We start from the raw sequence: 25,528 nt of genomic DNA on the forward strand, positions 1-25,528 counted from the left end.
GGCAGCTTCAAACATGCTTCTCCTGAAGTTCACAGTATGTCCCTGCTGGTTATTGTGTCACATTATAATTAATATTTCCTAACTTTAAGATTGGCCTCTGCTCAAATACACATAAATGTGTTACTTCACACAAGAGCCACATCACAGCTCCTTGCATCCCCCAACAATTGTACTTTCTTTCTACCATTTCTATATGTTCTTGCCTGACCAGACAGTTCCCGTGGGTCTGGAAAAAGGGTTGAAATCTGCTTATTTGAAAAACCCAAAAGTTATTACCTTCCCTGTGCTTAAATAAGAGTATTCTGCTCTGTTTTTTTAGGGCTTTCTTTCCTGACCTGTATGTGAAGTGTGAATGCAGAGACTGATTGCAGCAGGTGCACTGTTTTGCAAGCCACACTTGGAATGCCTTGAAAGAGAACAAGGTTGTCTGGCTTGACTGGTCAGGAAGGAAGCACTAGGTAATTAGCTATGCCTGGAGCAAAGTCCTGGGTGAGTGACTGTGTCTTAACTCATCTAGTTGCCGTTCATCCTTCATGTAAGTGGCTGGTGAGAGTTTATAATTAAGGTGTGGAAGTTTCCAAAGTGTCAGACTTGCTTCACCAGCTGGAGAGTCAAGACAAGCATTCTAAAGCGCTCTGTAGGTTCTTGGCCCAGCCACGTCCTCTTAGGTGCCTGGGATCAAAGATTATGTAGCTTTGGGAAGACTCCAGTCTGATGCTTCCTAGAAGATGGATCAGACAGTCGGAGATGCTTGGGTTCAGTGGTCTGGCACTAGGCCAGCTCCAAGACAACAATGGGCAGAGCACCGGGCCTCTCAGTGCGGCATGGTACTTTTAAGGTATATTGCCCTGGATCAACCACTCCCCTCCCTGTGAGAAGATTTACTCACTTGCAAATTGTCACCATTTCTGGTTCAATTTTATGCATGACTAAATTAATTTGCAAGTGTACATTCACACTTGTAAGACAAGCCAGTTTTGCAACTTAGACCATCTTAATTTCTTAATATTTCTTACATAGTGTTTCATTACTTATTTCTGCGATTTCTAAGCACCATGCAGAACAGCTGTTGCTATTATTATCCAGGTCATTAATGATTTGGTGAATAAGGTAAACATTGGCACATCTTGACCCTAGTTAGATGCGTTTAATAATTTCAATATTTTTATTAACTGAGTTGAGGAATTCACGGTTTGATAAAACTATGAATAAACAAGACATCCTATTAAAAATAATACTTCTACTGTGTATACCTATACTTGTTGCCAGAATTCTATATTCATTTAGTTACAAGGTTTGAAAAAAAACATTTCTAGATTGACCGCATGAACACCATTTCATGTGATCTCCTTCTAACATTTATTTAATCTGGTATGTTTTTTTTATCTTTGACATGTAGAGCTCTAATACATCACGTAAACTAAGAAGAAAGCCGTGTGAACTTGATTTTGAAACAATTAAATTGATCAGCAACGGAGCTTATGGGTAAGTGAAAAAATCTAAGGGCAGAAATAAAATGTGGACAATATATATTTTTGCGAAACTATTTATTAGTTTTCTCAAAGAGTAAGTTGTAGCTGCAAAATGTGGAATACCACCCAAAATATGGCCACTGAAACGTTATTTCACCTTCTAGATACCACACCAATAGCTGTACCATCAATATGAGTGTTCTTGAATTTCTCAGTAGTAATACCTTTGGATATATGTTGTATATGTGTAGCGTAAATGTAGCCAAACGTTAGGAGAGCACTGTACAGGGTCAAAGACAAGGTTCCATACAATGAGAGAGTGAAGAGCTAAGTTACATTGTGAGAGTGGAAGGGACATGTTACTACGTCATGACCTAGTGTTGTTTAAAAAGCTGTGACATCAGCTGTTTCCTAAATTGTAGCAGGGTTGAGTGGCCCAGATAGGTAGCAGAAGTCTGATCCAGAACATGGTCACGTAGATCTAGGATGTTGATGCCTTGTGTTTTCTTTTTTACACTACCTACTGATGGTGTTCTGGCTTCGAGTATGCCCAAAGCCGCCGGAGCTTGTCAGCTAGATATGTAGGGGTACTGGCTGTGATGGTTTTGTGGACAACCAATAGTGATGGCTTTCTGAATAATGCACCCGGTTTTGAAGATGATGAAGGCCAGTGGAGCACCGTCCTATCCTTTGGCACTCGCTTTGAAAGTTGTGATGTATATGATTACAAATGATTTCTCAGCGGAAGGGTCCCTGCATCCCCTTTTCTTCATCTGAATAATCTAAGAAATATGTTTAATACTTCAATTTGTAAGACATGATTTCATTATCAGTCATTATCAAATCTGCGTGTTTTTAAGGTAACTGAACTTTAACCAAAGCAGTATAGCAGAGATGATTTAATGCAGTTTAGAATTGTTTCTTAGTACTTTAATATTAATTTTACTATAGACTGGCATGAAGACATTTTTTTTGCAGTTTTAATGTGCTGCCCATTTAGCTGCAGTACCCCACCATACAGAGAGATGCTCATTTTGTCCAGGACTTTGCAAAGTCATTGGTTACACTGAGTAAAGATGGTTAAGTGAAAGCATTCTTTCGTGTATGTTTTTCCGGTCATTTATAGGTTTTGCCTGCACAGCTCATGTGCTGTTCTTGCAAAATCCCTAGTATGTGAAAAAAAAAAGAAAAAAAAAGAAAATCTTAAAAGGGGCTTAGAACCTGTCCATTACTTAACTTCCCTTACCATTGGCTGACTCCCACGTGTCTCCCAATCCATTTTAATTAGCATTGGCTGGCTCCCATGTGGCACCCACGTCACTTTACTTACATCACTTTACTTACCATTGGCTGGCTCCCACGTCACTCTCGTTCCCTTGGTGGTCAGTGCCTCCTCCTCGCTTCTGTCACTGTGCTGTGGATCCTGGGCCAAGTGTTACCTACGGTTGCCAATATCCTTCCACTGGTTGCATGCTTCTGGATGTATTTTTTTATTTTTTATTATAGACAGCGGGAGTTTTCCATTGTAATAACACTTAGCTGGCCATGTCACATATGCAGAACAAGCTAATCTGGAAGTATTACCAGAAAACAGGTCTTTTCATGATTGATGGGGTCCAAACGCTTGCTCATGCAACTTCCCTATAGGTTACAGTGGCATAAAAACAAAGAAGCAACTGTCATCATATATTGATTTTTGCTTGTTACATTACGTATTGGTAATGTCTACCTACCTATCTGTTATAAGGTATTTCACTTCGTTTATCAGCAAACGTAAAGTAAGTAATCACAATCAGGTAGGGACTGGAACTTGTAAATTTCATATTGCATTGCCTAACCCACTGACAAGACATGAAGGTACGGAGGGGTTAAGTACTGCCCTCCGAGTCGAGCGCCATAGATGGATCCAAACATCGAGTGCAAAGGCTTCTTGCTACCATGTTCCTCCATGCCCTGAATATTCCAGTCCTGAAAATAGATTCTGTTTTTGTATAACAGCCAATTTGCTAGCGCATCCGCTTTTGCCTTTCGAACAGTTCTGCTTCACATTCATTGGCTATATTTTTGCAAATTATGTTGGATAAAACTTATTTGCATATATTACTGTGCAACTTCGAATGTTTCTCAAAGGCAATAGCACCTCTGTTCCCTTTTATTTTGTGTATTTTGAGAAGTTTCCATTTTGTGAAATTATTGTTCAGTACTGCTTAAGGTTGTTCCTGGTGTTCACTCATACTCCGTTCACTCAGCGCCTTGAGACCCTCACGGGTGAGTAGCCGTGCTTTATAAATACTGATTGATTGACTGTACCTATACTTAGGTGCTCAAAATTAACAATATACACATGTTGTGAACAGATTACTTTACGATACAGCGAAAAGCAGAATTTAGAGGTCTTGAGTATAAATCTGATATTTTCCTGTCATATTTCAATTGTATTGCCACCATTATTGAGCAGAAACATCTTCAAAGGTCTTTGGCACAAACTTGCAATTCACCCCAACTACCTTGATCACTTAGGTACTATAATATGGCACCCATCCCCTCCTCTGACCAATGCAAAGTCTAGAATAAGGTGCTATAATATCACAAATGGCTTCCGGTGGCATTGCTAAAGGTGTACTTCTATAAAGAGAGCAGGAAGAGAACAAACCATTCTATATTAAGGGCCTGATTGGTCTGGTGACATGGCACTACATCACTAGGCCCAAGGCTCTGGAACATCAAGAGGGCCCTATTGGACGATAACATAGCTTATTATCTGGTGTTTATTTGACATGTCAGACCAGATCTTGCATCCCACTGATCAACCTCTGTCATTTTCATGGTTTTGAAACCAGATTTGGCACATGGGCTGCAGAACAAAAGTTCAATACGGTGTAATTGGTTTTCTTTCTTTGTTTCCTCTTCCAGTGCCCTCTACACTCTAATATATTTTTAAGGAACATTCATAGATGTGGCTTAACTCTCATTATCTGCTTCTCTAGCCCAAAAAACCCTTAGCAACCCTCCAATATCTCATCTATTACTTATCAAGGTTTATACCCTCCATTTTCTCAGGTATCACGTATTAAGGTTTATCAGTTGTGAGAGTCTGTGGTCTTTACCTTTTAACCTTGCTCAACAGACCTCGAGTGCTACTCTGCGGCCCTCCTCAGCGCGGAAGGCCCCAGGAGGTGAATTGCTGGCATGACAAAGAAAGGTGGCATAGCCAGGGAGGCTGGAAACAGGTGAGCTGTAAAGTGGAGCATAGGACTCCCTAGGCTGAAATTGTGTTGCACTCATCAGACAATGCAAGATTCTAGGGAGATTTGCCCCCTTTCGCTGTACCGCAGTGGAAGCCACCCCACACCCACTGACTGCTCTCCCCTTGGACATTTCCTTGTGAAGGTATCCAAAGATACTAGCTGACATGCCCCCTGGTAGTCTCTATGCCACCGGAAAAAAAAACACAGGCTAACAGGGTGTCCAGCTACTTTGCCCCAGTGGAAAACAGGAGCCCAAGTGAAGACTACAGCACTGGAACAACAATGGCCCTAACAAAAGACGAGCTTCTCATCTTTCTTCCAGACTTCAAAAAGGAACTCTGGGAAGACTTGAAAGCTGACCTGACGTCCTCCCTCGATGCCCTCAAAGCTGACAACAACTCCAGGTTCTCTTTGTTACAAGCGGATATAGAATGAGCCGAGTCACATACCACTTGAACTGGAGACAGAATGCCAGCATCTGAGCCAAAAAATGGATCCATTTGAACACTCAACAAAGCAATTGCAGGCTCAGCTACAGGCAGCAGTATCGAACAGTTGAAGCCACTCCTGTTGTGACAGAATAAAGTTCTTAGGCATGGAGGAGGGCGCTGAAGGTCCAGATTTAGAAGCCTTCATGATGGCCATGTTCTCGGGGATGACCACACAAAGGTGAGACTAGAGAGGGTACATAGAGTTAGTCCTCCAACACCTGGAGAGGGGATACAACCCAGGGACATCATTGCTAAAGTGTGCTCTTTCAAAACCAAAGCATTAATACTACCAGCAACCAGGAAAATGGACTCTGTAACATTTCAAGGAGCTACCTGTTACCTCTTTCAGGACATTGTCCCTGGACCTGAAGTTCCTGCCAAGATTAGGGTTGACTATTGTTTTGATAACTCCAGGGAGCTCGGACTCTCAAACTTGTTCTGTTTGTTGGTTTGTTGTTTCGCACATGCCTGATATTGTAGCTTTAGATGGTGGGTGAGGGAGGTGACCAGATGACATTGGAGAGGGACAGAGGGAGGGGAGGGAACTCTACATATACTTAGCTTCTGGTATGTGAGACACACATAACACAACTCAGCGGTACCACCTCAATGGTATTAAATGCTGTCTCATGGAACATAAAGGGGCTCAAATCCCCAGCTAAATGCCCCAAACTCTGGAAATACATCTAAGACCACAGACTTGACCTGATAGCATTGCAAGCAGCTCACCTCAAAAGCTGCAAGCACCATAGGCTGTGACATTGGCCATATCCACTTATCTAACCTCATCTGCTACAGCCAAACACAATGGTGTGGCCCTCCTATTTCATTCCTCAGTTAAGTTCCAGATCAAAGGCTTTAAAACCGACAAGAAGGGGAGGCTACTGATGGTCAAGGGCAACCTTAGAGGGTGCCGGTATACAATAGCCACGTTGTATGTCCCAAACTCTGGTCAGGTGGAATTTGTGGTCTCTGCCGTCTCACAACTGGGTCGCTTTGCATTATACTGATGATGGACTTCAATTTGGTGTGAGGCCCAGACATGTATAGTACACACTCATATATGTCACATGCATTCTTCACAAATGCCAAATACACACTTTGTCAATTGAGGTTACTAGACATATGGAGTATAACGCACCACTCTACTTGTGACTATACCTTTATCTCTCACTCCCACTTCACATACTCCAAGATATATCCTGTGTTCCTCAACCAATCTATGCGGCACACTATAATATGTCACTATCCATCCAACTACCCTCTCGGATCATGCCCCAGTACAAATCATATTAGATTGGCAAGCTCTGAAATCTAACTAACATCAGTGGTTCTTCCTCTCATAAGAGACCATCTTTTCCAGGACGAAATTCGTAAGATGATTAGGGACTAGTTCAAACTGGATAACCCACAAGAAACGAATTATGCCACAACATTGGATGCCTTTAAAGCAGTGGTGAGGGGGAAATGTATATCCCTGATGTCAGCTCTCTCCCTACAAAAAGCGCAAGAATGACAGAAATTAGAAACCAAACTCCGTTTGGTGGAGCAAGCCGACAAAGCCATACCTTAACCTATCCATCAAAGGAAAGTCACGGCTCTCCATGGAAAGCTTAACGCCATCTACACTAATAGGGTGGAGATCACCTTATTACGTGTCAAAAGAATTACCTATGAAGAAGGTTGGAACTTACCTAGCCAGACAATTAGGGACTAAATGAGAAAGGAAATACATAGGTCCAATCCAGGGGAAAGGTGAGGATGCCCAGACCGAAGGGAGGAAGGCAGACATCTTTCAGGACTTTTACAAGGGCTTATACACCTCAGATAGCAAAAACATTGGGGAGCAACAAACATACTTGACAGGATTGGATTTACCCAAGATTACACCAACCCAATACAAACTCACTGAAAGTACATAAATCCCCGAGGCCCAATGGCCTCATGGCCCAATTAATAGCCTTCCCGCCCCCTTACATCCAGGGCCCTTTGACTTATGGAAGGGGGGGGCTGCCTTAGAAATCAGACCTGTTTAACGGATGGGCAATCCTCACCTTAAAAAATTGCAGACAGGACTTTAATCTGTGTGCCACTGAGTTATATTACTATACATAAGTGAAACATTGTGTAATGAGTCCAGTGGTCCAGGAGGCAGCCACCAGGGACCTTCTCCTTATAAAGACATTTGCCAGACGTCCTGGGAGTACTAAGGGATGCATATCCTTTTTGTATTCTCTTCTGGCCTCTATCGGCCATAAAGCCCCACCTCACTACATGACCTTCTGGGAGAGGACTGGAGCTGTCAATTATGGATGATCAGTGGCGCAAACTCTGGAATGACATCCCCAGTAGATCTTTAGGGCTATGAGAAGCACATTACACAGTGCTATATGATTGGTATTTACACTGGGCCAAATTACATAAGATTTATCTCAACACATTGGATTGTTGCTGGAGATGTTGTGGCCTTTTGTGGGACTTCCAACATATTTGGTGGGACTGTCCAGCAATACAACCATACTGGGCAAAAATCTTGGCATAGATGAAAGAAATATTAGAATACTCCATTCCAAATACCCCAGAAGCTATACTCCTGGAACTCCGAGACAATACTCTTAAGTGTCAAACACAGGGGGATCGCTCCATCCTAAGACTTTGCTTGGGGCAGCCAAATTGGCCTTGGCTGAAGCGTGGGAGGCTCTGTTTATCTTGCAGTTCCATGCCTGTGTCTGGCAATCCCTCACAATGGATCAGATGTCTGACATCTTTACAGGCATTAGAAAAGGCTTTGACTATATATGGGGGCCTTTAGTACAGTTCCTTTCTGTGGGACTCCCACTCTTCTCCTGCCCCACTCGTCCGAGAGCACTACACCGCCTTCGAATTTGTGGATTAGAGAATGAGGTGTAACTCGCCTCCATGTTTTATTGAACAGCGACTGTCCTCCCGGCCTCTCAGCTCTGACTCACCACACAAGCTACACTAAGGCACCTTCACCCAGGCATGTAGTTTAATTATTCAGTTGGTTGTTGATTCATAGGGCGGGGGTTAAAGTGCATGACATTACTGTTTACTCACGATCCGACTTGCTTTTTGAACAACGCATATGAAGATCTCTTATAATGATTATGTGCATGTATGTTAGACCACTACGACTGTACCTACTGCTTGCAATAATTTGTGAATTATGGTCTGGAATGTGCTGTACGTGATCGAATTGACACCATGCCCAAAGTTCAATAAAGAAAGTTTGACAAATAAAATACAAACAGAAAACTGAGTTTTGCGTTAATGACAAAAAACATAAGCTTTGGCAAATGGGTTTGACGCTCGCAATTTGAGCATTATCAAAACTGCCCTCTACACTGCCCAACAAAACAGTATTTTGTGCATGCAGTGCGTGAATGAGATAAATAAGTTGACGTGTGATGAGAGTGTACTTTCCAGATAAAAACATGAGTCCCTAAAACATTCCAGTGAAGTCATAAGGCTTGCACAAGCAGTCAATAAAAAGTAGGTGAGTCTACAATTCTCCTGTGAGGTAATCCATTATGTGACAATGTCTCAAGCAAATAACTGAAGGTCCTAGAGCCAAAGCAACTGATAGCTGAAGAGTAGGTATAGAACAGAATCCAGTCACCTTGAATGCTGCATGTGCTATTACACATCAGACCTACCAATGGGTTGTGCAGTCATTTTTGAATTGCGGTATGGGGTGAAAAAGGGAGACCTGTGGATGTAAAACTAACATGCGGTGGAGGTGAGGGGTGTAGTATGAGCACTGAAAATGGAAGAGACAATGTAGGTATTTAGCGGGTTTTGCCACTCTCCACACACTCGCATAAGGTTGAAAAAGTAGGAAATGACTGTGTGCGGGGGTTTGAGAGAAGTGGGTGGGAAACAGGAAAGCGGGACCAGATTGGACCTATATCAAAAGTGTCTTCATAAATGTTAATTATGAGGTACAATAAGAGGAAACGGATTCTATGGAAATCTTTTCTAAGAACCGGAGTCTGTAAATCCATGGAGTCTACTAAAATACACGAAGCCATTTAACAGTTCCAGAAATTCACTCAGGAACATACACTAGGTAATCTTACAATTAACTTTTCATTAGATACACTATATGTGAATTGTAGAAAATGTTTCATAAGTAAATCCTGAGATTTAAAGCCAGCAAGGGTGGTTTTGAATGTGCCTGGTTCTTAGTGGGTCAGACCCATATATGTCTTTTTTTGTGTGTTATTTTCAAAAGAGTAATCGGTGTTTGACGGCTTTATTTTTAAGGCTGTCCATCTAGGAAACTTTTAATGCAATAACGTGGCCCCTACATATTGAAAACATGAACACGTGATTTCATTTTGATTTAAAAATTATTGGCAGCTTGGCATTGCATTAGTTTTGATTAAAAGTTTTGATTAACATGGTTTCCTAAAATTTTGAGTGAATGCCTTTGCATACTCCTCTTTGCGAATGGCAAGAAAAAGTAATTTGTGCCGTAATTAAATGCATGCCTTCTAAATGAGGCAGGCCTGACACTGGGGGATCGTAGTGAATATTCAAGTAGTGAAGCAGGCTCTAAGCTAGAATATACATGCCGCGGTTAAGCTAATTCATAAGTATTTTGTATTCGCTTGAACTGCCCAAACACAGTTCTCTAATTTAGCTTTTACATATTCCTGTCTTCCCATCACACAGAGACTTAATTTATACATTTACTTGTATTCATGTGGCATGTTTAGGCATAGAGGGTGCACCAAGTATGTTCTGGAAGCCAGCCGGTATTAACCCAGGAAATTACAGCGTCTGATCGACGTTTGAACAGTCTTTTTGCTAAGTTGGAATTTCGATATTCTGTTACCTTAGATATGCAGTTCTATACTTCCTTAGCGAGTTTAGTGAAAAAACGTTGTGTAACAAAAGCCTTCTCATAACTTCCACAATCACAGGCCAATCAAGCAAAATTGGGAACACTATCTCTTCCATCCTTCATCACAACTTTAAATATTGAAGTCACAGACTGTAATGACAAAGAAATATGCTCAGTGAAGACCACTGAAAAGGTGTCTTCAGAAGGGAAGCAGTTCCTTCAAGCACCAGCAGAGATTGTGGTGTTATAGATCCTACACAATGCCACACTGAGATGTTCTTCCAGATGTTCAGTAGCGCCTTGTCTGCAACGAGTTCAGAATATTTTGGTCAGCTACTTTCAATCTCTGTACATTTGGTGTCTCTGAGCCTGACCACCTGTTTTATTAGTTTCTGGTGACACAACATAAAAATGTCAAGGCTTTGTGTCTATACCTCTAAGCCTTGTATGTGGTTGGTCGCAGGTGCTTCTCAACGAGACTTCACCCATATGCTCTCTCATGTTTCTTTTGTTGAGTTTACCCTTTTCTGTTTGTGGTTCCCAGAATCAAGTGAGCTTGGTCTGTCTTTTTATGTTACTATCCTAAAGCACCGGAAAAATCTTCATCTTGCGCTTTGATAGACTGTTAATCATGTACGTGTTCCTTAGGGCTCTATATTCTCATCCGTTTTGTAGATGAGGTGTTGATCCGTTAGCCTTAGATTCAGTGTAGTTACTCCTATGATCTGCCAGTCCTAGAACCAGTTCTGCATTATTTTTTTTGCCATACATTGTCAAATATGACTGAGCCACATGGCAAAATTACATTTTTTTATTCTTTTTCTTTTATTTTCAAGCACAAAACCCCAAAGCAGGTTTTTATTCTTGAAAATAAAAAGTCCCCCTCACCAGGGGAGTTGTCTCCCATGGCGAGTGGGACATATTGCAATTTTTTCTGCTGCATACCTTCAGGATTTTTATAAGTTTTAAGAGTTTACGTCAAAATAAATGTACTCTTGATCACCAACGTTCATTATTACCTCTATCTATATTTATGATAGCCATTTAGAAAATGAAATATAATTGAATACCAATGGTTCGTACTAAGTACTGTGTTTCTTTGTTACAATGAAATATGCGGCAATTGCTCCTATTCCTCTACTATATATTTGCATGTTCCAAAATGGCGGATCCTAAGGAATAGGGAAGGTGTTAATGTGAATCAGTCCTCTTCATTTTCACTGTTCACGATTGGTATTTGTTTGGATTCTAACACACCCACCTCATGCCTGAGCAAGGCAATTGTGCTGAAATGCATCGCAGGGGCTGGATACTCTGGTATATTGTAATATTAAAATAATTTGTTAGACCAAGAGTATATATATATATATATACACACACACACATATCTATGTATTCACTGAAAAAAAAGTATTAAAGTAATGTTATAGTTGGGTGCTTTATTCTCTGACAATGTTAATGTTTTGATCTACAAAGCACAGAAATTCAGCATTTATAGTTAGCAGCATTTACTATAACTTGCGCCCCCAACATACATTGCTTAGGACCTCACATATGACATCACTCATCACATGTTCTATGACATCTTTTATGGCCACTGATGTAGGAAAGTACCCCCTTTTTGGCATGGTTACCCCCACGTTTTGCCTGCTATCAGTATGCTTAGACTGTTTTCACTGAGATCCTGCTAACCAGGAACCCAGTGATTGTGCTCTCTCCCTCTAAGTTTGGTTGCCTAGGACTTCGCACACCCCACAATTGGCACACTGGTGCCCCCTTATAAGTCCCTAGTATATGGTACTTAGGTACCCAGGGCATTGGGGCACCAGAGGTACCCCATGGGCTGCAGCATGTATTGTGCCACCCATGGAAGCCATGCAAAGTGAGTCTGCAGGCCTGCCATTGCAGTCTGCGTGAAAAGGTGTAGGCACCCTTTCACCACAGGTCACTGCACCAGGTCACTAAAAGTCACCCCTATGGCAGGTCCTCCTAGCTCAGAGGGCAGGGTGCGGTCCCTGTGTGTAAGGGCACCCCTGCAGCATGTATTGTGCCACCCATGGAAGCCATGCAAATTGTGTCTGCAGGCCTGCCATTGCAGCCTGCGTGAAAAGGTGCATGCACCCTTTCACCACAAGTCACTGCCCCAGGTCACTGAAAGTCAGCCCTATGGTAGGTCCTCCTAGCCCAGAGGGCAGGGTACCGGTCCCTGTGTGTCAGGGCACCTCTGCATGAGCAGAGGTGCCTCTACGAAGTCCAGTTCCATTGCAGTGGACTTCGTAAGTGCGGGGAAGCCATTTTACCTGTGTTACTGGACACAGGTCACTACCTGGGTCCAGCTACATAATAACTCCGAACCTGGGCATGTTTGGTATTAGACATGTCAGAATCATACCCCAATACTGTTGCCAGTATTGGTTGTATGATTCCATGCACTCTGGGGGTTCCTTAGAGGACCCCCATAATTGCTCCTACCAGTCTTCTGGGGTTTTCCGGGCAGCCTGTGCTGCTGCCACCCCTCAGGCAAGTTTCTGCTCTCCTGCTGCTTGACCAGCTCAGGCAGGGGAAGGCAGAACAAAGGATTTCCTGTTGGAGAGGGAGGTAGCACCCTCTCCCTTAGAAACAGGTGTTACAAGGCTTGGGAGAGGTAGCCTCCCGAAGCCCCTGGTTTGCTTTGAAGGGCACTTTTGGTGCGCCCGATGCATAGACCAGTTTGCACCACTCCAGGGACCCCCGTTCTCTGCTGTGGCACAAAACTGGACAAAGGAAAGGGGAGTGACCACTCCTCTTCCCATCACCATCCCAGGGGTGGTGCCCAGAGCTCCTCCAGGTAGCCACTTGATTCTGCCATCTTGAAACCAAGATGTGCAGAGGCCCCTGGGAGAATCTAAGTGGCCAGGTCAGGTAGGTGACATCACAGCCCCCTCCTGATAGGTGGTCACCTCACTAGGTGCCCAAACACCCTTTTAGTGCTATTCAGGGACTCCCTTTAGGGTGGGTCCCCACCACGACATGCAAGACTCCACCAGGACTCCTCTGCATCGTTTACTTATTCTTCTGGCCACCGGAACCGCAACTGGCCTGTTAAGGAACCGACAATCTGCAACTTTGGCGATGACTGCGCTTTGCAACATTGTTTCTCCGGCTCCTTCCAGCAACTGCAACATTTGCATGAGTGTATGTGCATGTGTAATAACTTTAGCTAATGAACTCTTTTGTGGACCACTAAAACAAAGAAATAGAAACACTTAAAATCAGAATACATTTATGCAGATATATAGTGTGAGCTTCCTTGTAGAAATATATCAAATAAAATGTATAACTATTTTTCCTGTCTGCTGCCGCATCTCATTTAATAGTTCTTAATATATCTAGCTGGGTAGTGGTGGCTACTTGCACATTAGCTTTGCCTTTAATTTCTCCCAAAATCAAATAATCGGGATGAAATTTGCTTCTTAGTTTTTATTCTGCTTTAAGAAGTCTTGAATACATTGGAGATAGCAAAAAATGCAGATTCTCTGGAAATTAATTATAAAGCCGTCAAACAAGTGACATCAACACCGCCTTGTAGTGCATGATACATTTCTTCCCTCAATGGCTCTGTCATATTTATCAGCGTTCTTAAATATTTAAAGAATGAACTAACCATCACCAAAAATCTATGTACTGAAGCAAGTTTTTATTTTTTTTGTCTAAACTCTTTTAAAACCTTTTAAAATATTTCACAATTTATAGAAAATAATAGTGCATTATTGTAAGTTGTAGTTATCAATGTGGACATTCGAATTAACATTCTATTTTTTAGTATATTAGTGGCCTAGTAGTTCTGCTTTACAGAAGATTTGCCACAATAGCCTAATGCCTTCACAGTTCATGCTTTGCTTACAACATTGCCTATGTCTTGAGCACCACCTGGTGTGCTTTACAGACGTGACCATTATTATTAGTCCCTAGCACAGTGTAACATCACCTTGCAATACTTACTGTTAATTGCAACCTTTCAGCATCTTTATGTGCCAGTATCATTGTCGGCCATTCTACAATACTGTCAAGGATGGGAAACCACAGTATAACATGGAGTCACCATTAACAAGTAGGTTGGCAAAAGGTGGCGGTGTGATCTTCAGGCCCTCACTGGACCTTTAATGCCATATTGTTGAAGAATGCAGTCAATGAGCTGAGCCATAATTTACTCTTTTGGTTCTGTGGAAGAGCTAAATTTGCAAGAGTGAAGACCAAATGAAGGAAATAGTTAGAAATGGGCAAAGTCCAAATCACATTTGTTTCTGGCAACCTCTTTGGCCTTTGAAAAGTGAGTTGAGATAGATTTGGGTAGAGATAGACCAGGAGGGTAAGGAGATTGGCGGCTCCCGCCTCAACCATTTCACAAAGAATTGTTGGCAGAATATCATTGAAACAATCAGGCTAGTGCCAAGACTTGGCAGAAGAGTGTAGCCCACTCATAAACCCAGCAATCGGACGATTTTTAAACAGTAATCCCCTAGCAAGGAGTAATAGTCAGCATGTAAGTACAATGCATTAATACAAAGAGCCATGGTACAAACAGCAGAAAATGGCGAGATAACGTTTGTGATCTGATTAAACAAATCTATTTTCTTTCCTGGAGGAACACAATGGCTTGGGATTACAATGTGTGTTTTTTAAATAGTGTGATCCAGCAGTTTGAAGATGTAATCTGCACTAAGTGGAGAGTAGTGGAAAAAAAACTAGGAGAGAAAACATGTGGAGTACTGATACCTCTTGAGTAGGCTGTTAGAGCTGTTTTACAATCTATGCCCATTACACGTACCTTTACATTGCTATATTACCATGTCATAACTATTTTATAAAGCACTCTGCTACCCAGGCCCAGGGTCTTCCCATGCTATATAAGCAGCCATAGGTATAAATAGGTATTTAGTATGAAGAATATTACATGTTTCTTTAACGGACAGGATTAAAAGTGATAAAGATTTACAAACTGACATCATCCCGTTGAATATAAGCTCTTAAATGACTAGAATAATGAACTAATAAATGAGTCTTTCCAGAGATGTAGTCAGATGGTTGTTTTTGCAAGGTTATATTGTTTTTTTATATTATTTTATAAAGTGCTTGATCTCCCAGGGGCATCATGGCACTAATGAGCTGAGGTCCTTAGAGGGATAGCTGTTGGACGAAAACTTAAGAAAACATAGGCTTTCCTGACCCCCCCCCCCTTTTTTTATACATAATATGATTTGCCATTACTATCCCAGGTGTGACATAATTTCCAATGCTTTGCCTTTAAGAGTAGAAAACATGGCCTTTGCTCTCGACTCTGTTTATTTGTTGGACCTCCAAGACACCACGTTCCCCAGACCTGAACACTCTGCTCCTTAGATATTTAGTACATTTGCTGCACACAAGTGGGTCTTGTGGCAAAGACTTATGCACCACCATAGTGCCGTTAGAAACATAAACTGTATAAAGCAATATATTTCTTAAGCACGGATCTGTGCCACAGCTGAGGTGTGGATTTGCACATGAGGGATTCAATTGATTCATTTCTACTCTCTCTATTTTGAAGTTCCAGCAAGCAAGACACTTTATCGTACTTGTCTTCCAGTCAGTATAAAGGTTATTGTGCAATAACATAAAATGGAGTGCGTGCCATACTACAAGCATGTCATGACAATGGAACCTATTCAGTGCTCTGTGTATACTTCTGGAAAGACTTGGTCTAACAGTAAACTTCTATTTGTACTGCTGCAGATTACCTCGTTGTAGGTAACCTGTACGTTGTAGAATTTTTCTAGATCACAAGTCTACATTTGGGTGTCCTGAAATTAAGTAATAAACGTGACACACTGCGTTCAAGGGCCCTACTGAAATCAGATCTGCTTTTTGTTCATATTGCGTTTCAAATTGATATTTTTGTAATAAATAATAGTGTGTATTAATGCTTGGTATGTTGAATGCAATACTTAAATTATGTATTAATATGATTATAGTTGAAACAAGTTTAATATGAAGTTTAGAAGTGTGTTTGTTAACATGGATTAGTTGTGCCGTATTAAGGTGAAAACCTAATTTTGGATAAAAATGAATACTGATTCTTTCATTCGCTCCTGTACTCAACCCTACCTCCTCAGGTTCCCCGTGCATCTTCTCTCCCTACATGCTCTGCAAGAGTGAAAAAAGTTGATTTAATGTTCCTCACTGTTATACACACAAGGTTTATTCATTAAACTTTTAGTCTTCTAGTTATAGTGGCTCACTCAGTGCCTTTCCTGCTGTAGTTCTGCTGAATGTCCAAGTCCTATTAATTTTTGTGAACTGATATAATTGAAATATTTCATGTTGTATTCGAACATCTCCGTATGACAGTGGCACCAAAGATGCAGGATGGTTTCTTAGAAAGGGATAGTGCTAAGGTATAAAGATGTTGATATTACTTCTAAAGAATTGTTACTTGTTAACATGCTCTGATGAATCTGCAGTTTTAGCTAGTTTATTATGCAAGAATTGTGAATAAAAAACCCTTGATTCTGGGGGTGAGCGAGATTTTTCAGAAATCTTTTCTGTTTTAATAGGGTTGCACTTTTTTGATGTTGCTGCTCAGTTAGGAATCAGAATGATTTCTGATTTTTTACTATTCTGTAATACTTTTGCATTTGAGCCTTTATGGCATTTATTCTGTATCGCTTGATTTTGAGATTTTTGTAATAAAATCCTTTAGCCTTTCCTTCCGATCTAGAACTTAGGTATTGAGTTGTTCCAGCTACTTATTTTCATATTCAGCTGATGTTGAGGAGGGCGGGAGGGTGCCTTTTGATACAATAATTTTCCATGGTAGAACCATATGAGGTAACATTTATAGTGCCTTTAGTTTTTGGGATGTCAGGAGATATTGCGGTGCGATTTTTGCCCCCACAGACCTTAGTCACCCTAGTACATGTTCCCCAAAAAAGCTATAATTTGATATGAGAATTCACCAGTCTACACCCAGTACTCTATATAAATACATGTACTACCATATAAGTACCATTATATCATGTGATTCAACTAACAATCTACTGAAACTACTTTTTTTTTTTTAACAATCTCCAAGATTGTTTCCAAACATATGTAGTCAATTAAAAACATTGAATCTCATGATTGTCTTTTTTCTATTTCTCTGCTGTTTTTTTTTCAGTGCTGTTTACTTTGTGCGACACAAACAAACAAGACAGCGATTCGCCATGAAAAAGATTAACAAACAGAACCTGATCCTCCGAAATCAGATCCAGCAAGCCTTTGTGGAGAGAGACATCCTCACCTTTGCAGAGAACCCATTTGTTGTCAGCATGTACTGTTCATTTGAGACAAGACGCCACCTTTGCATGGTTATGGAATACGTAGAAGGTATGTCCGTGCTCGCTCACTGACATGTTTATGTGGAAAGGGGAAAGGTTTTACGGTTTCACATGTGCAAGAGTGACAGTATACTCAACTTCTGAAAGTACCGAGGCCTCTGTGCCCACTAGGTATCTGAAACCCAGCACCCAAACCTATTTGCTGCTATTATAAAAACAAGAATTTCTATTGCATTGTTTGTCTTGCAGTAATAAGGGAAACAATCCCCTCGTTTTACATTTGTTAATTCAATAATTGCAGCAGAAGCTTTAAGCATTCACTGCGAATATTCCTTTTTGTGTTCATATGACCTATCAATTAGCACCATTTTAAGTCTAAAATGGTGTATTCTCTTTTTAGAGTGGTTTGTTCACTTGCCCAGTAGAATCATACTGCCAGTGGGCAGCACCAGCGCTCTCACTTTAGTTGTTACAGAGGAATGTTATTTGAAGAACTGAGAGATGCCATACAAAAACTCAGCGATAGCTAGCGGCATAGCAGCACAGTGGTCAGGGGGGAAGTTGATGATACTAGGTGCTCTTTGATATGCTGATTGATGTAGTTAGTGATTTATAATGAGCAGGGCTTTAGTTACCAGTTATTCTTTTCAGTGAGTTTTAGTTTGAGAGGTAGGTAGTTACTTTGCTTGATTCTGCTGCAGATGATACAACACCTACCAATCTTCTTGGTCCCACAGGATAGTGATGATTGCAGCAGTCTGTTGGAAGAGCATTTGTTAGCCAAATTTGTAGATAGCGTGGGCTTATTTTGCTTCCATAGTAAAAGTATTAAAACAATAGGGCACTCATGGACCTCCTGTATTTTGGAGACTAGATCTGAAGAGAGATAAAGGGATCCATGTTGCCAAGTCAATGAGACCTCTGTTGCTTTGTATGATGGGGGTTAGTTTGTAGGATTGGCGAACACAAGGAGCCTTTACCTTCACTATAAGGATCTCTGCACTTATTTGAATAGGTACATTCGTGCTCCAAAAGCAATCAAAAAATTTCTTTACTGATGACAGAAAATTTAGGTAGCAAGCATTTAATTTCGAAATGTTTTAATTATTATGACATTCTGTCAGATTCTGGTTCAGCTATTTTACATTGGCTATGATGGTAGAAAAGACAAGTTATTACACTGCTGATGACATGGTTTTAATTTAGACCTGCCCCATGGATTACCCACTGTATTTTTGCCTAATAGTTTCTTGCATTATCACAGCTTTCTAGCAAGTTATTACATCCCTTAAATAACCAAACCATGCTGGATATTGTTTGAAACTGAGTACAAAATAGTGCGGAAATTACATTTGTGTTTGCTCATTTGTGATCTGAACTACTTCTAAGGTTGCTGAAACTAGAGGGTGAAGCAAATGCTGAACCTACTATTTGTATTCACAGGTCGTTAATCACTACTTCAGTGTTCTGGTTGTTGTTACCTAGACATCAATTCAGTTTGAAGAAACCATACATTTTTGACCGAAATATAACCTAATGAAAGGTAAAACAAAACATTTTTCCTGACAAACCCAAAAAAGAGAAAATAATATCTGGTAGAGGGCAGTGAGTCCTGGGTTGGGGATGCAAAAGTAAATATTTACAAATACCCTATAAATGCTCACAATTTACAAAATTATTAAGAATTGTAGAAAAAATGAAAAGGTAAAATTACTTGTAAAGATAGAAGGGTGACTCAAAATGGTAGTTCTGCATCACTTCGAGGGATGAGTCTTTTTACTATTTTGATCACTGAAAGAGCAAATTAGCTTTGTTTACTCGCTTCAAAACAAACTCTAATCTGAAAGTGCAAATGTAAGAAAAGATTTGCTAAAGAAACGTGGAGGCTGAAAGGAGGTGAGTGATAATAAAGTTAGCTTAAATAACAAAAATCAAGGAATAATATAGACAGGAAGGAGGCCTAGTGCAATATCTGAGAGGAATATGAAGGGCAGTAGTAATACTTGTGGTTTGTCTCATTAGGGTGTTGAAGGAGAGGAGAATGGGGATGGATGAATGAGAGCATGCAGTGGTTTTCCACTGTCGAAGGAGAAAAAAACCTTAACATCAAAAAGGTCTTTTGAGTAGAATCCATAAACTCATAGGAAAAGTTAAATAATAAAACTTAAAGTTGGATTCGCCAATTTGGATTCAAAGGTAATGAGGGTTCAAGTTAACCTATAAAAGAATAAAGCATTTTTACTATAGCTTCTTCACTTCCTATTTTCCCATCTGCTTCTGCAGTCTGTAGACTAATTTGCTCACTTTCCAGGTAATGGTCCCTCTCTTTGTGTACAGTCATTTTTACAATGTACCATTTTTAGATATGTTCATTTAGATTAAAAACAAGTAAAAAGCTTCAGTGTGAGAAAATGAGTTGTTGGTTGAGGGGTGAAACCCTACTCAAGCAACAGCCACAATCCTCATCAGGGTGAACCACAAAAGTCACAAAATTAACCTGGCTTACCCTCTGGCAGCCTGGCACAAAAGCAGTTAGGTGGAATTTAGAGGCAATGCGTAAAGTATTTATGCAACATTCAAACAGTAATAAAGTGAAAACCGAGCACAAGAAAAATCCCACACCAATTTAGAAAAATTGAGCAAACTCAATAAATTATTTGACACAAACAACAAAAATCTAATCAGTAGAACCAGAGATATGCTGTTTTAAAGATTTAAGGTAAGTATAGCTACTAAAAGCACAAAGCACCACTTCCTGTTATCTGGTCGTGCAAGACCAATTGGAAGGCAAAAGTTCAGACCGACTGCAATGGAGCATCGGCTGGATTCAGGGTTAAGGTTAGTCTCACTCAAAAAGATACCTTCTAAAGTCCAGCACAAAGTGTTCTGTTTGTGGTGGAGGAGGCCGCTAAGAGCAGGCTGGGCATTGCATTCGGTCATCACTGTAGGACGTAGGTCGCGTCGGATGTCGCGGATGGTCATTGCTGGAGATTAGCTTTGGCAGGCACCATGGGCTGTCAATGCTGTAGCATGAAGTGCAGATCTTGTGTTGGTGGTCATTGCTGGCAGTTGACGTAGAACAAAGAGTCAGGTTCACCAGAGCTTGGTGCTGGTGGATGGCAAGATCTTGACATGAACCAGCCTGTTCGCTGTGGCAAAGAGCTGAAAGCATCAAGATGTCTCCTTTTCTTGAATGAGGATCTCAATTGATGCCACACCAAGGGCCCAGGACCTGGATAGTAACTCTTGGGGATCACAGACTCACTTCATCAGAGGCCACCAGGTCTCAGGCTGGTACAGTTGCAGATCCAGGCAGGGCCAGTGCAGCAGGTCAGCTGGGCAGTTGCTGGGTGATCTGTGGGGCTTGTGTGTCCCTGTAGCTGAGAACAGAAGGCCAGCTAACTAACCTTTGGGGCCACTCAGGTTGCCTGGGATGAAGTACATTGTGGCCCCAGCATTGAGATCGGAAGTCCTTGTCTTGACCTGAGTGGCCCAATGTTGAGGAGTTGTCACTGAAGAGCTGTGATGCTAGGCCAGCGTCAAGATATGTTGCACAGTAGCAGAGCTGATGAGCTCTTGACAGGAGTATGCGATGTGGCGTCATGCATCATCGTCGCGAGGAAGCCACTTGGGCTGCAAAGATTTGCACTACAATGCATCATCACAGAGGATGAGATGCATTACGTTGGGCAGGAGCGGGTGTTGGCGTTGAGTTTCGTTGACATTGGAGGAACTGTTGGGGCTTGCTAGGGCTTACACTGCAATGTGTTGACACCAAGAAGAAGATACATTGAGATGCATGTAGGTGCTTCGACATCAAAGGAGACTGTTATGTCCCTGTGGCAGGGAACCAGACGAAAGATCTTTGGAGATGAGTCCTGTGTCCACACAGACAGGTTGGATTCAGCAGGCAGCTCACTGGAGCAGAAGAGTCCTGGTGCAGCAAAGCAGGTCTTGGGCAGCAAAGCAGTCCCTAGTTAGCTTCCTGACAGGGCCAGAAGTGATATGAAGAGTTTGGTCTGAGGGTCCTCTTTTTATAACTGGTGCCCCCTTTAAAGCAGTAGAAACTTCTGGAGACTTCTTGTTAGACCTGAAACACAGATGTCGTGGTTTCCAAAGATTTTTTGCTTTTCTCTAGGAGGTTTTGCTGGTTCTTGCAAGGGGCCCACTGGCCCTGGGAACTTTCCCACTGTAAGTACAGTGTGACAGTGCCGGCGCCCTCCTTCCATCCACCTGGAATTGGCACAAGCCCATGTGTGCATAATGGCACATGGGTGGTTTCCTGTATAGATACTGAATCTGGCATCACTTGCAAGGGTGTGCACCCTTGCTCATGCATATTCTAATATAGGAACTTAGTCTTATAGCGCAGGCCAGTATAAGCGCACTTGCCCCTTGTGGTGGCTCTAACATAAGTGTCCAGTCTGCTTCTGCAGGCTTGTGTGTGCACCTGGGTTCATGTTCCCAGGGAGTGTGGATTACCCTTGCGTATTTGCACTGCCCAAGAGAGTTGCTCCGCCCATAAGGTAACATGGAAGAAAGAGTCTTATTAGGTCTGGCTGCAACACTGGATTGCAGGGGAACAGTTGCATGATGTTTAGTATCATTAGATTCAGCATGACAAATCCCCTCTGATGGTAAAGGTGGTTTTGTTATTAACACCCTAGAGATGCCACTTCTAGAACGTGGACATTTCTAGGTTCTAAAATGCTTTGTGTATCCTGTAAATTCAGCTTCATTCAACTGGTTATGGGGTAAGAACACATTTGTGCATTCCCCAAGAGACAGCTATAAAATTTGAGGCCTGAGATAGATCGACTGGGTGGAGAGGTTTCTGACAGTTGGCCTCTCAGAGCCAGAGCCTGGCCCACTAAAGATAAAGATCTACATTCCATGGTCTCAGGGCGGACAGGGATGAAATTTAGGGGTGACATCTGTGGTTCAAATGAGAACCCTTTGAACCACACTGAACTTCAAAGGCACACTTTAGTATAACTAGGGGTACTACCTGTCAGCAAGTGAGAGTTGCATCCATGGTGACACAGGACTGGTTCTGCTGGACCACGTGGTGTGCACGGCCAGAGGAATCTGTTGCGCACAGGAAGGTAATCGTCTGAGGAAAGGTTCTGCGCACCAGTTCTGTATTGTGGTTGGCCTAAGTCGACTGCCTACTGCTGGATAGTAACCTGAAGTGTGCACTCCAATGGCACGTTGGCCTGCCCCCTCTTCTCTGCAGAGTTCTTAGAGATATCAAAGACCTCCTGTGAGGGACTTACATCGTCTGCCGGTGTCATCTGGAGAGCGGTGCCCTCTTTTGCACCTACATCATATGCAGGACTCCACCTGGCAGCAGCGCATAAGTGTGGAGTAAATATTGTGTCTGGAGACCGGAATCACCTGGTGCAGAACTTAGTACTGCTTGCACTTCAGATAAGTGGCCATTTATCATGGGGACCACTGCATGCCGAAACATCTTGTGGTGTGAACAGGATCACCTGGTGCGCATGGTCCGCTGCGGTGGAGGACGTCGCATTTCTCTCGTGTGACCTCGGCTGCATGCATAGTGCATGCTGTGTCCCGTTCATAGCTGGCGACCCTCATAGGTGGGGGTGGCATACTTTGCCTCGTATGGCACGACTGAACTTGCTTCGAAGTGTGTGACAGGGGAGTCTGGTGAGACTAAAGTCACTGTTTGACAGACGTTGTGCCTCCTTCCAGGGTGGTACGGAAACAAAGTTCCTTGTGTGACCAGATTGTGTAGACTGATTCAAGTAATTGAGCGCTGGATGTTGTGCCTCTTCCAGAGGGGTGCAGGACTTCAGTTCTCTGTGGGAGTGTCCGAGATTGTCTGGTTCGCTTCAAGTCCTCACACACCAGACTAGTGCCTCTTTCTGAGGAGGTACCACATTTGGAATTGTCTTTGGAGTAATCGCATGGTCAGGGTGACCCAGGTCATCGGGCCCTTGACGTTGTGCCTAATTTTTGTGGAGGTATAGCACTGAGCTTTTTTCACGTGGAATCGTAACCGTCTGGTGCAACTCAAGACTTCGTGCACCAGACGCGGTGCCTCCTATACAGGTGTTGTGGACCTAGTAACTCTTTGTGTGCAGCCGAAATTGTTGAGGGCTATTCAAGTCAACACGCCCCAATGGTGCATCTCCGTGCTCGAGGTGCTGAAATTGGTAACTATTTGGAAACATTGGATTGTCTGGCTGGGCTAGGTGCAGCGGTGGCTAGCGGGTGGCCCCTGTGACCCTCCCACTGTTGCAGACCTCTCAGTGAACCTCCTACTGGGAGCCCGAATGTCTCCTTGCAGATTGTTGCTGGATCGGCTGTTATCTTTCCTTCCTCCCCCTTGTCCCCGGGATCCTGTGAAGTGTGACTTTGGCCGGGAGCGGCCTGGTATTCAGGAGAAGGTTGGTTCAATCTTTGGTTCATGGTGGGGCAGGATAGCTGAAGTTAGTTGGTGAGTGGAGGGTGGTTTGGGATCCATGGTCCCTGCAGACACAGTGGCGTCCACTAACCAGATATCCGGACACTGCATTAGGGTGCCAGGAGCGAGTGCATATGTGTGTGTGTGTGCATGAGCCGAATTATTCTCATGGCATCGCACAGCAGTGCAGAGTGGAAGAGCGGGAGTGAGTGCGGGTGAATGCAAGTGCTGCCAAGTGAATTCCTGGGGGTGGCATTATGATTTACTAGTGCGGTCTAGACCACAGTGCTATGTGAAAGTGTTACAAACCTTATATGTAGTTATTGCTGCTAACGTTGGGAACCAGGGTGCTCCCTAAATTTATGTGTTACATTGAAGTTGGTAAACTCTAGGGTGGGTCTTCAGCTGACAACGTTTGGAGTGGCATAAGGGTGCTGGGAGGGAAAGCATTGCTTTCTCACTTGTACATACTGTTTTGGTGTTACACACAGTTGGGCCTAATAATGTGAATTCTACTGCCTAAAGTGATTTATGCCCAGATTTACATGATACTCATGTTGTGTTGACAATGTGTTTGTTTAATACAATTTTTGTTATACCTACCCGGTGTGTGTAGTCTCATTTGTGCCCCGCTCAGTGTGGTTGCGATTGGGGAAGTGCTGTGCCATTGCTTTACACATTGCCTCGGTGAAAAGTCTGACTGCTCTGTGCCAAGCTACCCAAGGGTGAAGGCTGGTTATACAGTAAGTATAATCACTACTTAGTTGCATTTCCACCTATGTGGAAGTGGCAGAAGCATCTACCGAGTTGTCCTTGTGACGGTAAAACCATGCAATCTACTGAACATTTTATTTTGTAAACTTTATCAGGATATTAGGAGATGTTTTTTAAAACCTCTATTTAATACCAACAGGTAGTTTCATTTTAAAGAGGCTTTTAGTTTTATTGGTAAATGAAGTACTGTGGAAACTGTTTTTCTGTAATTCAGTTTATTACTCATGCAATTAAACAGAGGAAGACATGTACATCTGGAAAGGTTACGATATGAGGATGTGTAGATTGACGGGCTGGTGCAATAATGATAGAACAGGAATTGTGTTTGTTTTATAAAGAGATTATTGTATTATTGTTTTATATGTCTGTATCTTTTATGGATTTTTTTTGTCCAAATAAAGAAAGATTGAGTGAGTGAGTGTAATCACCATCCTTGATGGGTGTTGCCGGTTCTACCTGGCTTGGGCATTGCCTCAGCCAACCAGAATGTGATGCTTCCACACTTCCCTCTACAGAAGTGTCTAGAATTTCCTGCCTCTCTGTCCAGCTCCCAGTCTGTCTACATGCACAATAGGCTAGTATGAAGTCCTTTGTATATGAACTGAGGGCAGGATCTTTGAAGTCCAGGTGTGACAGGTGACCACTCTGCTCCTCTCATCAAGTTGGGATGGCCAATCCTGCCAACACGTGGATCATCTATTGTGTGGCTCTCTGAGAGGAATATATGAAGGCCAGCTCTTAATTACACCTAGTTATGTGACCCAGGAATCATGGCTGCAGGTACCAAATGATTAGGGCAAGAAAATGCAAACTTTGTAAACGTAGCATTTTCAGAATGTTGACTTAAAATTTGACTTTACCATTAAAGAGGGTTTTCTATTCCAATTCCTCGGACACCAAATCTAA

At 42.3% G+C, this 25,528-nt stretch overlaps 1 protein-coding gene across 5 annotated transcripts in view; it reads left to right on the forward strand.

Annotated features, from left to right (window-relative positions):
- Positions 1–25,528, forward strand: part of MAST4 (microtubule associated serine/threonine kinase family member 4) — a 1,720,607-nt gene that overhangs the window by 1,555,149 nt on the left and 139,930 nt on the right. For all 5 annotated transcript variants that reach the window (XM_069222961.1, XM_069222970.1, XM_069222979.1 and 2 more), the window contains 2 exons: positions 1,400–1,485; positions 17,256–17,464. In XM_069222961.1, coding sequence (XP_069079062.1) covers positions 1,400–1,485; positions 17,256–17,464 — 295 coding nt within the window. The remainder of the gene's footprint in view (positions 1–1,399; positions 1,486–17,255; positions 17,465–25,528) is intronic.

Source organism: Pleurodeles waltl, chromosome 1_1 (genome assembly GCF_031143425.1).
Source record: "Pleurodeles waltl isolate 20211129_DDA chromosome 1_1, aPleWal1.hap1.20221129, whole genome shotgun sequence".
Classification (NCBI taxonomy): domain Eukaryota; kingdom Metazoa; phylum Chordata; class Amphibia; order Caudata; family Salamandridae; genus Pleurodeles; species Pleurodeles waltl.